At 39.8% G+C, this 18200-nt stretch overlaps 1 protein-coding gene across 3 annotated transcripts in view; it reads left to right on the top strand.

Annotated features, from left to right (window-relative positions):
- Positions 1-7063: 7063 nt before the first annotated feature.
- The window catches only part of CPED1 (cadherin like and PC-esterase domain containing 1), a 128061-nt gene continuing 116924 nt past the window's right edge, over positions 7064-18200 (top strand). For all 3 annotated transcript variants that reach the window (XM_070755454.1, XM_070755456.1, XM_070755455.1), the window contains exons 1-2: positions 7064-7168; positions 7659-8115. In XM_070755454.1, coding sequence (XP_070611555.1) covers positions 7864-8115 — 252 coding nt within the window. In that variant the 5' untranslated portion in view covers positions 7064-7168; positions 7659-7863. The remainder of the gene's footprint in view (positions 7169-7658; positions 8116-18200) is intronic.

The following is an 18200-nucleotide window of genomic DNA, read 5'->3' as shown; positions in this document are numbered from 1 at the left end:
AAGCAATATGCCTACTGTGTGGTGGGTGGTTCTTTAAAAAAAAAAAACCTATAATGCTAAACAATTGGTTCATGTAATGTGGTTCACGACAGCAAAAAAAAACCCTTTCAATACTGGAATGGTTTAATGTTTATATTACATCTAGGAAATGCATTTATGCATTAAGTTGCATAATTCAAAGTTGTTTTTAATTAAGGTCAGTCAGCTGGTAGGACATGGCAAGAAACGGTGAATTGGATCCCAAATTTGTGGCTATCCTAAGGAAATTACATTTGTGAAGTATACTATACAGTACTTTGTTTCTTCTGCCACTTCTAATGCAATCTCTAACTTTCCTCTATCCTCAGCAATTCAGAGAAGTTCTTTGAGAAATGATTGAGAAAGAATAGAATGGAATTCTTCCATTAGATCCCATAGAAGGCATGATAAATGTCCTAAATTTGAGTGAGAAAATTTTCGACCTGCTAGAATGCAACCTCCAAAAAAATCAAACACCAAATTGAATCCTTAGTTTTGGGGGGGGGGGGGGGGGGAGTGGATATTTCTCCTGTATGTATGTTACAACACTGCTCCAATTATCTTTTTCAAGTTCCATCCGGAGATGGAAGAGGAAAAGTCAGGCAGATACAGATCTTTAGCCAGAAATCTTGGTCATCATGGTCTTTAGGCTTGCAGAGTAATGAGTCTCAGCTGTTAAAACATAGGTTTACATTTACACTTTTGAAAGACTTTTTTTGGTGGTGGGGGGGATTACTGCTCTAAAAAAAATTGATCTCATGCTAACAATTTCTATCTTACAATTTCACAATTCATCTTGCATGGGATGGCATGAAGCAGAGCACCTTCTAGCTTAACAGTTTCTAGAGTATCTTCTGAAAAGTAATATGAAACCACTTTATTGGTTGTGCAGCAGGTGGAAGCCAAAATTGGATTTAGTCTGCTTGCAAATGACTCCATAAGCTTATAGAACTATAATTCCTTACATGTGACATTCAAACATAGTTACCAATTACATTGGAGGTTGGAAAATTGCAGGTCTTAATCTAGGGATAAACAACCCAGAACTCTACTGCATTCAAACACGCCAGTCATGGACAAAGGTGAGTAGTGAGGCTTTATTTTCAGGAATTTTAAGTATTTACCTTAGTACATTATAATATTTTATGTCAAATTAAATCAGGGTCTTTGCTGCAAACAATTTAGCAGTTTTTCTGGAATTGAATGTAAAGTATAAGTTATTTTTCTAGTAACTTGCTAAAGATAGATCAACATACAATAATTCGGGAAAAAAGGATTGGTGGATTAAAGTCCATAGTTTTATATTGCTTCTTTTCTTTTTTTGAACCACATGTGCCCATTCCTCTCTGAAATATAGTTTTTTTCATATAGGACAATATTGTAATAATTGCATGTTCTAGTAAACTGGGATGCTTGGAAGCAACTTGAATGTACATTTAAACCCATTTTAGTCTCGTGAACAGGCTATTTTTCAGTGACAACAATTTCAACTTTCCCTTTTAAATAAAACTTGCACAATCTCCAAACTATTACAATTTAGCAATAAAGCATATAAATAATTTCATATAATAGATTCCCACAATCCATCGAAGAAAGATGTGGCTAGTTTCTGCTGTAGCCACTTGAGGTTCCACTTGACAATCTTCACTGCTGCGAACTAGTCCAATGTTGTGATCAAAAAGAAATTTGAATTTTGATTCCCTGCCTCCTTATATGCAAGTCAGTGCCACTAATGATACAGAGGTATTAGATATTGTGGCATAGATGATGATTATATTGTGTGCCTGTTTCTGTAGAAAAGCAACTTGATATGTGGATAAAATCAGCGTTAGCAGTGATGAGGAATTAAACACAACAATTGTATTAATATAACAGGCCAATTCCAGAAAGGCATGCTTTAGCAATTTTGAATGTTGATTCTCACCATGAGGTGTAGAATAGTCCCAAATGAACTAGGCTTTTTTAAATATAGAAAGTTACAAAAACAAGGCATCTATGGGTTCATCTGAAGAACCAAGTAATCTGATTTTGAGAAACTCTCTTTAGTAAGCTGACATTCAGATTTATCAAAACATCTGTTGCAATTGGAGCATTATTTGATATGGCTATGCAAATCTAGAGCTGCTTCACTTTCATAAGCTATTTGAACTAAACGTTTCTTTCATGGCTTTCTGCTTCTGACCTATTGGCTGTCCCACTGCCAGCATTATGGTGTATTATTAAAATCTAGTAAAAATCAAAAGATGATTTTAAAGAAAATATTACAAGAGTTAAGATATCGATAAGGACCTATGAAAGGGGCTGGCTCCCGTCAACCAAATAATGCCAACTGGCAGGGCTGTGGGGAATGGCCTTCTCTGTGGTGGCTCCGGCTCTGGAATCAGCTGCCCCCGGAGATCCATACCCTTGCCACCCTACCGGCCTTCCGCAAAGCTGTAAAGACCCTGGGTTTTCCAGCAGGCCTGGGACCGTTGACCAAATGAGATACCATCTAGATCCAGCCATGGGAGATATTGAGAGATATGTATGGCTTTTACTAGTTTTGTAATTATTTTTAAAATTGTTCTTTTAAATATTGTTTTATTTGTTGTTAGCTGCCCAGAATCCTTGTGCATATACATTAGATTAACACATTAATTAATAAATACCTTAAGTCTGGTTTCAGAGATGCCTATGTTGATGGAAAAGTTCTGGATGGCAGCAATTCTCATTTCCTAGACTTCCCAGACAGGGTGAACTGTGCCAAGTCAATCATAAAAGTCTTCATGTAATCAAAAATCTTAATGACCACCATGGACATTGATCACACCCCTGATCAAATATGTCCCTCAGTGTCCTGATTGTTTTATTTATTTATTTAATTTGACTTCTATGCCTCCCAATCCTGGTGGTCAAGTTGGTGTTAATTTAGGATCCCCAAGCCTGCCGGCATAGCCGGGTCTTTATGACTTTTTGGAAAGCCAGCAGGGTGAGAGCAGTTCAGACATTGGGTGGGAGTTGATTCCAAAGAGCCGGGGCAGCAACAAAGAAGGCTCTCCCCTGAGGTCCCGCCAATCTACATTGCTTGGCTGACAGGATCTGAAGGAGACCAACTCTATATGCTCTAATTGGTCTCTGGGAGGTATGTGGCAGGAGACAGACCCATAAATAATCTGGCCCTAAGCCATATAGGGCTTTATAGGTAATAACCAAAACCTTGAATTGTGTCTGGAGACTGATGGGTAGCCAGTGCAGCTCACAGAGTATAAGTGTTATATGGGTGTACCAAGGTGCACCCGTGACAACTTGCATGTCTGCATTCTGGATAATTTGAAGTCTCTGAACACTTTTTAAGGGTAGCCCCATGTAGAGCGCATTGCAATAATTGAGATGGGAGGTGATGAGGGCCTGAGCAACTGTGCGCAGAACCTCCTGGTCCAAATAGGGCCACAGCTGGTACACCAGGCAAACCTGGGCAAAGGTCCCCCTGGCCACAGCTGAGAAATGATGGTCAAGGTTCAGCTGTGGGTCCATGAGGACGCCCAAGTTGCGGACCCTATTCTTATCCTAGTGAAACGGGCTTTTTTGTATGTGTGTATCTAATTCTCAAAACATTTTTAACTTTCAGAATTGGCAATGCTTTTAAAGTTAGATTATTGGTGAGCACTCTTAGTTATTAAAGGAAAGAGTGAGGCTAGTTGTTGCTGTTTTTAATTACACTATTTGAAAAAACCATGCAACATCTGATGTTGCCTTTTGGATTTCTAATTTGAAAAAGTACCATAGGAAGGAAGTCTCTTCACTGGTATTGTAGCTTGAGAAAAATCAGAGTGCAGGGTAATGCATTCACATCTATCCCATGATCACCTTATAATTATGGGAAAAGAAAAAACCTCCAAATCTTTGAAGCCATTTTTAAATTATTCCCTTTCCGTAATATTGGATTAGAACTTTGGAAAAGAAGTGTAGGCAAACCAAAATGTTGGAAAATTACATAGTAATTTAGTTTGCACCCAATATATGCCTAGTTGTTTCCTATTTCCTGGTCATAGCAAACACACACACCACTCAGATTTTCTAACAAAAATAAAGCTTGGTGTTTGTTTATATAACTTCATCAAATATCAAAATCGTTATCTAGCAAATGGGGCAAAAGACAAACCAAAGCAGGGGAAAGTTAGACTTGTCCAACTGGCAAGAGATAAAAAGACACAATAATAAATAATAAATGTTATCTATTATCTCATACATATCTCATACATATGTAGAACTTTCCATAGCCATCAAAAACAAGGGTGTAGGGCACTTCACTATGGACAACTTGCTGTGGGACAATTCAACATTGCATTAATAACTTCATTCAATTACTTTTATAATTAGTTGGGGGAAAGATCAAAAGCAATGTGAGAAAATATTATTTTACTGAAAGAGTAGTAGATCCTTGGAACAAACTTCCAGCAGATGTGGTAGATAAATCCACAGTAACTGAATTTAAACATGCCTGGGATAAACATATATCCATCCTAAGATAAAATACAGAAAATAGTATAAGGGCAGACTAGATGGACCATGAGGTCTTTTTCTGCCGTCAGACTTCTATGTTTCTATGTTTCTATGTTTATCATTGGTGACCTTTTAAAAAAAATTATTGTAACTCCTATATTTATGGATTAAATGTATTTTATTATTGGCCATGGTTCTGTCAAAATTAATTTAACTTTTGTATTTGTTGAATTGTCCCCTGATCAGTTGCCCCATAGTGATTTGGCCTAAGTAAATTTTGTGGCAAGTTTGACTATGGAGAGCTTGAGGTGCAGTTGGACCCATTCCAGAAAACTAATATAGGCAATAAGTATGGAAGGAGCCAAAGAGAGTGGCCTTTATTTAGTCTATTTTTTCTAATGTAAATAATAGGAGTTAAATAGAGATGGGAAGCAGAACACAATGTCATGGGGTGAAGAGGAACTATTTGGCAAATGTGGAGAACAATTGTCCATATTGTCTTAGTTAAGAGAAGGCCATTGGAACAGAAGCTTGGGGATACCATCTCTGAGAGCACGTAACCTTTCCATGTCCTGACTGTTCCCCAAGATCCCATTTTCTTTTTGACTAGCCAATCAGCTTTTAGATGGCTTCCAGGAAAGAAAACATTTTTCACCAGTAGCATTAAAAAGAGGGGGGTAATGATCTGTTACAGAAGCGACAGAAGGAGGGAGGTGAGATTCCCTATTCGATGCTCCTGAAGTTTTTATAATGGATGTTTGCAGGCTTGTTTACTTATACCATGGTTTACAGTCAGCTATGACTGAGTTTGATGATGTGGTTAAGGGCATCAGGCTAGAACCGTGATGGTGAACCTCTGGCATGCACGCCACAAGTGGCACGTGGAGCCCTCTCTGCAGCCACAGCTCAGCTCCACTGCATATCTGCGAGTGCTTCCTACCGGCCAGTTGATTTCTGACAGTCTCAAAATGGGTGAACAGTGCAGTCAGGCAGTAGGGAAAGCAAGTAGGATGCTTGGCTGCATAGCTAGAGGTATAACAAGCAGGAAGAGGGAGATTATGATCCCGCTATATAGAGCGCTGGTGAGACCACATTTGGAATACTGTGTTCAGTTCTGGAGACCTCACCTACAAAAAGATATTGACAAAATTGAATGGGTCCAAAGACGGGCTGCAAGAATGGTGGAAGGTCTTAAGCACAAAACGTATCAGGAAAGACTTAATGAACTCAATCTGTATAGTCTGGAGGACAGAAGGAAAAGGGGGGACATGATCGAAACATTTAAATATGTTAAAGGGTTAAATAAGGTCCAGGAAGGAAGTGTTTTTAATAGGAAAGTGAACACAAGAACAAGGGGACACAATCTGAAGTTAGTTGGGGGAAGGATCAAAAGCAACATGAGAAAATATTATTTTACTGAAAGAGTAGTAGATCCTTGGAACAAATTTCTAGCAGACATGGTTGATAAATCCACAGTAACTGAATTTAAACATGCCTGGGATAAACACATATCCATCCTACGATAAAATACAGAAAATAGTATAAGGGCAGACTAGATGGAACATGAGGTCTTTTTCTGCCGTCAGTCTTCTATGTTTCTATGTTTCTATGCTTTCTTCTCACTTTCTGCAGCCTATGTCTTCCCAGATCTCTGGAGATTTCACCCCAGTGCTGTATGGCCACGCAAGGCTTCCCCCCCCCCCCAATCCAGCTCCATTTCAGGAAAGAGGCTCTCCCCCGCCCCCTGTTTGGGGAAGAGGCTTCTCACCCCTCCCACTGCTGTTTGGGGATGTGAGGCCAAAACAGGAAGGGGTCACACGTACATGTGTGGTGGGTCATGAGCGCATGTACAGGGGGGTGGATATGCAGGAGGGGCATTGCATTATGTGCGTGGGCACTCATGCACATGTGACAGTGGGCGCGCATGCACTTATGGCACCCAAGGAAAAAAGGGTACACCATCACTGGGTTAGAAATTAGCAGACTGAATTCTGGTCTTATCTTAGGCACAAAGACAGCAAACCACTTCTAAAAACTATTGCCAAGAAAACTGCGGGGACTACGAGGGGAAGTTGCCAGGACTCAAGCCTAACTCAAAGTTTTAATTTCAGTTATTTTTCCTCCTCCTTATTAAAGCCAGCTATTGGTCTGCTAACATTTAGCTGCACAGAATTACAGTAAGTGGTGCTATAAACCCAAGGATGCCTCAGATACGTAGTTAATCTTCCTCATATCCCTTTTTCTGCATGTTTGGCAAATAACGTGGAACATCACAAAGTGGTTTTGCAAGCCCAGAGCCACTTGCTTTCTTACTTTACCATTTGCCATAGCGCTTGCATTCCTCTGTATCACTTTTTTCTGTAACTTATGTGCAGTTCTGACGTTCTTCCAATGCTGAAAAACAACATGTGGGAGGCAAAAGTAAACTGTTTCTATGATCCAGTACAGTCCCCAGCCTGAGAGACTTTTCAGAGCTTGGTAAACTTAACCCCACCCCTCCGGGCAGTCCTGATTTTTATTTATATGTCTGTGGTCCAACGGAGTTCAGATGGAGTGCTGTGTGCGTGTGTGGAGATGAGCTGAAGTCATGAGCCTGGGCTGTTGGACTGGTTTTAATCAGCAACCCGTTAGAGGAGAATGGAAAGCGTCTGACAGGGTGAAGAACTGAGTAAGTAAACATGACTTTGAACTCCAAAAGACAACGGAACGGGGTGGGGGGGATAAAAAGAGAGAAAAGAAAAGAAACTAGGCTTTTTGCTCTGTTAAAAGCTGTGCAGGGAAGGAAGGCTGTATGTTTTCTGGCAGGAAAAAGGCAATTTAAAAGATGAAGGAAATGATTTTTTTTTTTAAAGAACCCATCGGGAGAGGAATTGGAAGGGGGAGGGAGGGGAAGAAGAATCCTGCTAGAAAAGCCTTTGTATTTTTCAGCTTTATGTGCAAAGCCCACTGCAATTTTTAGCCACTATATACATATATATATTTAACATAACTGCTCAGTCGGTCCTTTCCTGGATATTGTGCAATGGAGTTTTGCTCCGAGCCATCAAGTTTCTTCTGTTTGCAATACTTGGCAACTTAACGTGTGTTCCTTTCCAATCCACATTGTTTACATGGTACTTCTTTCGGTCTCTCACCACCAATCCATTTGTTTCTTCCAGGTCGGACATTGCTTACCTTTCTCTGCTGGGGGCCTCTCATTTCTTGCCTGCTGATGTCATGGAAGAACTCAAGCCCAGAAGTGATGGAGCAAGAACTTGAGTACAGAAAACATATTTTTCCGTCTTTCTTTCATGCTGGTGGAAAGCAGCCAGACTGATCGCCCCTATAATGTGGAAATGGGACAAATCAGAAATCTGAGGTGCCATGGCTTGCCGGCAGATTGTGCCTGGCCGGAGATGGTGTCGTTTTCGCCCATTCCTGATGGTGCTGGTTCTGGCTGCCTATCTCTTCTACCAGACCCTGATGCCTTTAAGATCCAAGAGACCAACAATTCCTACAAGTGGCAATGGACTGCTGCCCAGCAAAGCAGCTGAGGTACAGCCTCAGACACACCAAGTCCTTGCAAGGCGAGTCAGTTGCTTCCTTCCTTCCAACAAACAAGAAGGGCAGAAGGAGGTAAGAGAGATTCTACAAGTTTCAAATAAACATTGTTGATAAGCCAGACTTGAAGTTAAAATTAACTTTTGCTTCTTAAGTCACATATGTCAGGGAAAAGGAAATAGTGGAAGTGCTTTGATTGAATTCCTTGCTCTGGTTGCACAGCCTACAGGAAGGTGAGCCTGTAAGTGATGATTCCCTGGAATGAGGCATCAATGTCCTTTTGGAAAGGAATAATGGCATGATGAAAAGCAACATAGGAAAAGATGGGAATTGAGAAAGAAGGAATATAATAGTGTAACTATCTCTGTACAGATTGGTGCTTATGTTGTTCCACATTGCATGACAAAGGATCGAAGGTGATAGGATTAAAGCCCAGGAAAAAAAATGTATTCATCTACTATCTTATTTTGATTCTAAGATTCAGTAAAGAAGAAGATGATAGAAAGACAGTAAGAATAGAAAGAGATGAATTCATAGATAGATTTGAAAGGAGCAATAATACTCATCAAACAGTGTGTGAACAATATTATTCTGCCTTCTATCCAAGCAAGAAGTAATACTCGTCATCTCTGTCAATAACTTCTGGTATTTCTAGACTCTTCAAAGCTTGCTCAACTCAACTACTGAAATGGAATTTCTAGAGAAAGTATTTTATTTTCAGTCAAGAAGTGGTAATGCATTTTAATAACCAGTGTACATTAATTAAGTAGTGGATCCATACATGTTTAGGATTATCCTTAGAGCTGTGAGGTGGTCAAATCTTCTCTGTAGTTTTTTGCAATTTGTAACAGTCTATGCTTGGATTTAGGTGGGTAACATTACTGATTTGATGTATACCAGCTTTCCCTGACTTTGTGCACTCGGAATATTGGAATTCATAGGATTTTCAATACAGGAATTCCAACCCATCTGGAAAATACCAATTGTTTATTTTTCAAGATGGGATTTTAGCAAACATCTGAGGATTGTAATCCTTTCTATGTAAATATATTACGGCATACAATTTTCGCCAACCGAGTGCCTTCCTGTAAGTCGTCGTCACTAGAGCTGATGACATGTACAGTCCCAACACATCTTGAAAGATCCTAGTTAGAGAATTCTATCCCATTTTCATGCTATAAAAAAACCTGTAAAAAATCTTATTTATAATATGTACAGACTAGAGTTATTTGTTGGCACAGATTGGGTGTTGTTTTATGTTTTGTAGTGCCAACTCAACAATTGTCCAACCTCCTTTCTACTGTTTTGGATTAATGTAATTAAAATTATTACATAGGAAACTAGTATTCAGAAGAACTAAGCAGGGCTCTGGAGCAGAAGACTAAAATGTTTCATTGCGTACAGTATTATCTCAGTAGCATCTATCTATAGTTGCTTTGAGAAGCTGTATCTTTTTCAAAAATAATCTACCCAACTGCTGAAGGATCTTGGGAAAAAGCACATTTGGGCTAAGCACATTTGGGCTAAGAGCACTAACAAGTGCTTTGTGTTGCTTTCCACTCACTTCTGTTATAATCTTTTTTTTTCAATGAATTACTAGAACCTAATTGGATGTGGTGGCTTAGTGCCTAAGACACCGAGCCTGTTGATCAGAAGGTTGGCAGTTTGAATCCCTAGCACCACTTTATTGATTTGATTTGATTTGATTTGATTTGATTTGATTTGAATGCCACCCCTCTCCATAGACTAAGGGAGTGAGCTCCTATTTCTTATCCCAGCTTCTGCCAACCTAGAAGTTTGAAAGCACATAAAAAGTGCAAGTAGAAAAATAGGGACTACTTCAGTGGGAAGGTAACAGTGCCCCAAGTAACAGTGCCCCAAGCGCCTTCGGCATTTAGTCATGCTGACCCCATGACCACAGAGATATCTTCAGACAGCACAGTCTCTTTGGCTTAGAAACAGTGATGAACACCACCACTAGAGCTGGAAATGACTAGCACGCATGTGTGGGGGAACATTTACCATTACTATAACCTAAGCAAGGGTGGGCAGCAGGCAGGACGGGGTGGAACACAGTTCCACCGATGGAAATGAAGCTGCATGCGTAGCTCCAGCAGTCACTTCCTGGATTACTGGAGTAATCCAGGAAGTAGTACCATCATAGCTCCCAGGATTCCAACCCCAACACCCCAAAATTGGGCATTATTCAGACGCTAATGTCTGCTATACATTAATTGTAAATTTTGTAGCAAGGTTTCACCTAACCATTTGGTAAGAATATTTAAAAAGCCAGCTGAGAGAGTTTGGAAGAGTCGCTGTCTTGGCTCAATCTACCTCATAGGATTGTTGTGGGAAAAATAGGAGGACAAAGGTGTGTGGGATGTGTTTGTTGTCTTCAGCAGGAAATAAACAAACAGACAAACAAATAAACAAAATTGAGACTTGATGGAAGTTTAACCAAATTCAAATGGCCTGCTTCACTCAAATCCCTTAATTAATGTAAGTTCCTGTCCTCCTATCAATGTGTGTAGATATCTAAAGATTTTTAAAACTATACATATTTTAAAGTAAATCATAGAAAGAGGATTTAAAAAAGAAATATACAATACAGATTTAAGCAGTTGTGTTTTAACCCTGCTTTATTCTGGCTGCCTTACAAGCAGTTGCTTTTTTTATATCATTCTGTTTGTTTATGTATCCTTGGTACCAAAAATGACGATACGTTTATACTGAAATATATATTTGTTGGTTTTTCATAAAGTGTACTTAGAATTGCACAAGCTATTTTGGTTGTGGCATCAGTGCATTAGTGTTAAATCTCTGGAAGATGAAGCTATAAAATGTACAGACAGCCTTTTAAATTAAATGTCCTCTGGGCAAGATTGTTCTTATTATAAGTAATCCTGTGTTATAGTATAAGTAAAATAACTCCTACCATTCCTAAATATCTATCTGTTTCCTTCCTTTACAATCCAATCTTATCTTCTTATAAGATATAATTCAAATTGCCTTTTATTCGTTTATTATTAGAAACTTTCTTAAGAATGATTTTCATCACAAAAAATGTTTCAAAGTACAAAACCTTTTTAAAAATTATAAAAGTTTATAATACTTAATCTATATCAAAAAAGGCTTCCAGGGACTTTGCAAGATTTCATGTTTACATTTGCCTCTACTTTTCTATGATTAAAATCATATTCAGCTGTTTTTCTTACCCCTGTTTATATGTTTTAAAAATATAAGGGAATGTAATGTCAGAAGTTTCCCATAACTTAAAAAAAGGCTGTAATGAAAACCAGGGATCAGTCCGGTTTCCTAGTTTATTCATATGGTTTTCTGGGCTAGTTGTGGCAGCATCATTAGAGTTAAGAGTGATGGATAGGACCAGAATAGAGATCTAGCTCCCATTTGGAGAGATTCCAAGATCAACAACAAAGCTAAGGAAATGCTGAGGTTTGTTCCACTAACTGCACTCTTTCAAGGCAGCCTGTTATCTGCTTGCCTATAACATTACAAAGGCATTCTTATCCATTTTTCTCTGTTGGCTAGCTTAGTTGATTGGGAGGCCAATGGCAATGTAAGTGCTATGTTAAACAGCCAACCTTTGTGTGTGTGTGTGTGTTTAAGGGTTAAGAGGTTATAAAAACAGGAGACTCCAGATGTTCCTTTGCCCAGGTACTTCACAAATACATAAGAGCTGCTGCTTCTGATGAACTTTGACGGTACAAATATGGGGGGGGGGGGATATCTCTCTCTGTGTTTTTGTGTATGTGTCTGTGTATACACACATACACACACACACACATCTCAATTTCTTTAAAAAAAAATTTTTTTAAAGATATACTCAAATTATAGACTAAGAGCCCCATACCACAATAATACCAACACCAATATCACCTGTTGGAAATTCTGCAGAACATATTATAGTGCTGTATGGATAGAGAGATAATTGTAGGTTTCAGAAAGAGCCAAGATCATATAATATTAGTGAAGAATTAAGAAGATGCCCTGAAACAAATATTAATAAACTGTTCTGTAAATGAAAACAATAGGTGCATTCCTTAAGTCCTCAGAAGGGAGACAGTATTAAGAAGAGGCTCAGGCTTATTCCTCCCTGTCTGCCTGGGATATAAGAGATATGGGAGGAAATGTATAATCAGGATGGCAAGATTCTGTTATCATAACCTATCACAGTGATGGTGAACCTTTTTCGGCTTGGGTGTCAAAAGGGTGCGTATGCATGCAATAGCACATGCATGTGTACCCAGACCCATAATGCAATGGTCTCCCCCGCCCCCATGCAAGCTCACAACTCCTACGCTGCCTCCTCCTGTGCATGAGGCCTTCCTGAATCCTGGGGATGGCGAAAAACAACCCAACAGGCCAACCGGAAGTTCATGTCCGAATTTCCTGTTGCTCCATTGGGCCATTTTTTTGTTGTCCCCAGAGTTTAGAAGGCTTTCCTGAAGCCTGAGGAGTGCGAATACGGCCAAAAAGAAGGCAAAAATTATATAGGACAATGCCTCACACACCCTCAGGTATGGCACTGCATGCCACCTGTGACATGCATGTCATAGGTTCAGCATCACTGACCTATCATAAAGTATGGTTTCCTAGACTACTCCAAACCATCTGACAGTAATTGAAGAAACAGACTTTGAAATTTCTCAAAGCAATAGATATACCAAAGCATCCAACTTTTCTGATAAGAAAATTACACAACAACCAAGAAGCAATATTGAGAACAGAATTTGCTGAATGGTTTGTTGATAGCAAAGCAGTCACGCATGGCTTCATTCTATCATCATACTTGTTGTACCCCTAAACTGAATACAGTACATTATAAGGACTGCATGGCTAGAAAATTTGGGATCAAAACCAGAAGAATTGTCTATGACTTGAAACGTGCAAATGAAACTATCTTGATTGTAGGAATGGAAGAAGACCTAAAAATGATCATCCAAAAAGTAAGAGAGAAGAGTGAAAATTTGAGCTCTCTTTGAACATCAAGAAAACCAAGATTATGGCTACTAGAAAAGTAGAAGAATTTAAGTTAAAATAATGCAGTTATAGAACTGCTTAAAAATTACAATGTTTTTAAAGGCACCAGAATTGACATAGATAGACTCTGAATATAATAATAGAAAAAAATGAATTGAGGGACTATGACAATCATGATAAAAATCACAATAGTCCACTCAGTGGTCTTCCCTAATATGATGTATGGATGTAAAAGATGATTTTTTTTTTAAAGTGAGAGGAAAATTACTTTAAATTGTGACATTGGTGACAACAAACAGGGCCAACAGTTAAAAATTACAGGAAATCAAGCCTGAATGTTTAGTGGAAATAAGTATCTCAGAACAACAACTATACTTTGGCCACATCATGAGGGATAAAGTATTTGGACTCAATGAAACAAAATAACAAAAAGCTTGGAAAAACAAGGGTTTTTGTTTTTCAGATTCTTTTGAAAAACAGAAGAATCTTACCTTTGGTGTTCCAGCATTCTAAAGTGCAGTATGTACTTACGACAATCTCATAATCATAATTCAGTAGCAATACACACATATACACACACAAACAAACAAAAAAACAAACAAACATATTTGTATATAGAAATTCAAAAAGTTTAAAAAGGCATGTGTAAGTACACACTCTAATTATAAAATTTAACTGATATGTATTATGTTAGTTTAAATTTATAAAACTGATCTGTAACAGAATAACTTTAGTAGCCAAAATGTGACATTTATCTTTTAATCAGAAATGAAATCAAATCCACTTAAATTACCAATTTACAAAGTAAAGTTATTTATTTCCTGGCCTCCCCATAGCAATTTGTATCATTTTATTCAATTCTAGAATTTATAAGAAAGTTTGGTCTATTTTAGTGCTCTCATTGATGATACATATTTTTTTTTTTTTCTAAATAAAGTCCTTGGGGAGGGGAGTTTTTCCATCACTCTATAAAGAAGCGCTCGTGCGCCCCCTCCTCAAGAAGCCCTCCCTGGACCCAGCTGTCCTTAATAACTATCGTCCAGTCTCCAACCTTGCCTTTATGGGGAAGGTTGTTGAGAAGGTGGTGGCACTCCAGCTCCAGCGGTCCTTGGAAGAAGCCGATTATCTAGGTCCCCAACAGTCGGGTTTCAGGCCCGGTTACAGCACGGAAACCGCTTTGGTCGCGTTGATGGATGATCTCTGGCGGGCCCGGGACAGGGGTTTATCCTCTGTCCTGGTGCTCCTTGACCTCTCAGCGGCTTTCGATACCATCGACCATGGTATCCTTCTGCACCGGCTGGAGGGGTTGGGGGTGGGAGGCACTGTTCTCCAGTGGTTCTCCTCCTACCTCTCTGGCCGGTTGCAGTCGGTGTTAGTGGGGGGTCAGAGGTCGACTCCTAGGTCTCTCCCTTGTGGGGTGCCTCAGGGGTCGGTCCTCTCCCCCCTGCTATTTAACATCTACATGAAACCGCTGGGCGAGATCATCCAAGGACATGGGGTGAGGTATCATCAATATGCAGATGATACCCAGCTTTACATCTCCACCCCATGCCCAGTCAACGAAGCGGTGGAAGTGATGTGCCGGTGCCTGGAGGCTGTTGGGGCCTGGATGGGTGTCAACAGACTCAAACTCAACCCGGATAAGACGGAGTGGCTGTGGGTTTTGCCTCCCAAGGACAATTCCATCTGTCCGTCCATTACCCTGGGGGGGGGAATTATTGACCCCCTCAGAGAGGGTCTGCAACTTGGGCGTCCTCCTCGATCCACAGCTCACATTAGAACAACATCTCTCAGCTGTGGCGAGGGGGGCGTTCGCCTGGTGCACCAGTTGCGGCCCTATCTGGACAGGGACTCACTGCTCACAGTCACTCATGCCCTCATCACCTCGAGGTTCGATTACTGTAATGCTCTCTACATGGGGCTACCTCTGAAAAGTGTTCGGAAACTTCAGATCGTGCAGAATGCAGCTGCGAGAGCAGTCATGGGCTTACCTAGGTATGCCCATGTTTCACCATCACTCCGCAGTCTGCATTGGCTGCCGATCAGTTTCTGGTCACAATTCAAAGTGTTGGTTATGACCTTTAAAGCCCTTCATGGCATTGGACCAGAATATCTCCGAGACCGCCTCCTGCCGCACGAATCCCAGCGACCGATTAGGTCCCACAGAGTGGGCCTTCTCCAGGTCCCGTCAACTAAACAATGTCGGTTGGCGGGCCCCAGGGGAAGAGCCTTCTCTGTGGTGGCACCGGCCCTCTGGAACCAACTCCCCCCGGAGATTAGAACTGCCCCTACTCTTCCTGCCTTCCGTAAACTCCTTAAAACCCACCTTTGCCGTCAGGCATGGGGGAATTGAAACATCTCCCCCTGGGCATGTTTAATTTATATATGGTATGATTGTGTGTGTGTCTGTTAGTACATGGGGTTTTTAAAGCTTTAATATTTTAATTGATTGGATTATTTATGATTTGTACTATTTGTTGTGAGCCGCCCCGAGTCTTCGGAGAGGGGCGGCATACAAATCCAAATAATAAATAAATAAAATAAATAAATAAATGCTCCAAAACCATTGGATTCTTTGGCATTATCTGTACCTTACACCACTGGGCATGCTCAGTGCTCATATGAAAAAAGTCAATATTACAGAGGTACTTCATATATTAGGACTATAGTTCTGGATGTTTATAATCACAGCCTGATCACTGTAATTGGTTTCCCTTTGATGGAAATTCAGCAGGCATCCAAGAAGGGTCAAAAGGTCATCTTTGCAAAGTGCATGCAGTTGTTCAGTTTAAAGATGAAGAGTCAACAATATATTGTCATATATTCAGATACAAGAAGGATATTTATATTTATTCATATTATAATTATCCTTATCTGGCACACTTTCCTATAAGTGGATAGAAGGAGATGCAAACAATTTAATCTGGATATAACAAATGAAAGGAAAATTTGGAGCTAGTTAAATAGCCCATTCTGATTATGAATTATGGCTTAGAATAAATGGCGAATTATTTTGTTTTGATGCCAGGAAACTGCAATTTTCCTTGTACTTTTCCTCTGGAAGAAACTTTGATTCTAAAAGTATATTTTAGGAAAGGATTTTGCATTTATACTTGATTTATAATCCAATGTCTGAGAATTTTGGCAGCTTTAGTCTTCTCACACCTGGAGGCAGTCAGAGAGAGAGGAAAGCTGATTTAAATAAAACAACTGGCAATATCATGAACTGCAGCATGCATGCACTGAAAATAAGTGAGCCAAGGGGTTTTGAGCTTTAGTGACATTCTTTCTCTAAAGAAAACTAACCAGAGCTGACTGTGAACTGCTCAGCCTGCTTTAATGTGCCTGTAATCAAAGCATATCTTCTGATTTTTGTGGCCTGCTTATATTTAGGCAGCAAACAATGAGAAACACAGGAACATTCCAGTCATTTCAGTCCAAAGCCCACTCCTTCCCAAACAAAAATACTACAGACATAAAAAGCTAACGTGTTTTAAATAACTTTCAGAAAACAGCAACAACAAAAAGGAAATTCACTTATTCCTAGAAATACAGGAAGCATAAAAGTGTTAAATCTGATAAACTACCATAAGACACACGGTAGGAGACAGTGTAGGGAAGTGCTTGTAATAATGCAAAGAAGTACCGTATGTTTTAGAAATTCTCATATTGTTTATTATTATTATTATTATTATTATTATTATTATTATTATTAATTAGATTTGTAGGACGCCCCTCTCCGCAGACTCGGGGCGGCTCACAGCAGTGATAAAACAGTATACAATGACAAATTTAATATTAAGTCTAAAATAACAATTTTACATTAAAAACCTAAAAAAACCCTTATATAAAAACATACACACAGACATTCCATACATAAAACTACATAGGCAAGGGGAGATGTCTCAGTTCCCTGATGGCAGAGGTGGGTTTTAAGACGTTTACGAAAGGCAAGGAGGGTGGGGGCAGTCCTGATCTCTGGGGGGAGCTGGTTCCAGAGGGTTAGGGCCGCCACAAAGAAGGCTCTTCCCCTGGGTCCCGCTAGCCGACATTGTTTAGTTGATAGGGCCCAGAGAAGGCCAACTCTGTGGGACCTAACCGGCTGCTGGGATTCGTGCAGCAGAAGGCGGTCTCGCAGATATTCTGGTCCGGTGCCATGAAGGGCTTTATAGGTCATAACCAACACTTTGAATTGTGACCAGAAACCGATTGGCAACCAATGCAGACTGCGAAGTATTGGTCTAACATGGGCATACCTAGGGAAGCCCATGATTGCTCTCACAGCTGCATTCTGCACGATCTGAAGTTTCCGAACACTCTTCAAAGGTAGCCCCATGTAGAGAGCGTTACAATAGTCGAGCCTCAAGGTGACGAGGGCATGAGTGACTGTGAGCAGTGACTCCCGGTCCAAGTAGGGCCACAACTGGTGCACCAGTTTTCTCCCTCCTCAGAGGAACTACCACCTCTTTCCTCAAACAAAATACAATGGAATGTAGGGTCATGAACATTTCTGACCATGATCAAATTGGATGCTGACTAAAAAAATCCTCTAAATATTTCACTCTGGTCAAGAACACATTCTCGAGTGGCGATCAAATACAGCCGTGGTGATTTTCCCTGCTGTGGCGATTTACAAGATGTTCCACTGTGCTGTAACTAGGTGACCTTATTTGCCTGGGTGTGTTTTTTCTTACTTTTTTAATACCTCAAGCAATAATTTATCATCCATTTATTGTATTCCATTTTCTATCTTCTCTGACTTTCTGTCAGAGTCTTGACACAGTTGGATATGGTAACTCACAATTTAGTTTGTTTTCCAAAGATTTTCCTGACCACTCCTAAACTGAATGCAGCTGATAACATGAACTTAACCCTTTTTCTTCTAGCAATGTATTAACGTTTGTGACATAACTTTACTTTGATTAGCTTTTTTGTTCCTGGTCTGAAATGTGTGCTCTTGGGTTTTACAAACGGCTTTAAATATATGTTTAAAATGCAGGGCAAAATGATTTCTAAGGATTTCCAGTTCATGACATTTCTTATTGGGAGATAAATTCACCCCAGAAAAATAGTTTTGAGCATCTATTTTAGAAAACAAATGGCTGTGCTTAGTATGATGGGCTGAGTGAAGCCAGCCAAATTAACCAGCTGCAGGATGT

This window comes from Erythrolamprus reginae, chromosome 6 (assembly GCF_031021105.1).
Source record: "Erythrolamprus reginae isolate rEryReg1 chromosome 6, rEryReg1.hap1, whole genome shotgun sequence".
In the NCBI taxonomy this organism is placed as follows: domain Eukaryota; kingdom Metazoa; phylum Chordata; class Lepidosauria; order Squamata; family Dipsadidae; genus Erythrolamprus; species Erythrolamprus reginae.
The sequence above is the reverse complement of the archived record's forward strand: the minus strand, read 5'-3'. Positions and strand labels throughout refer to the sequence as shown.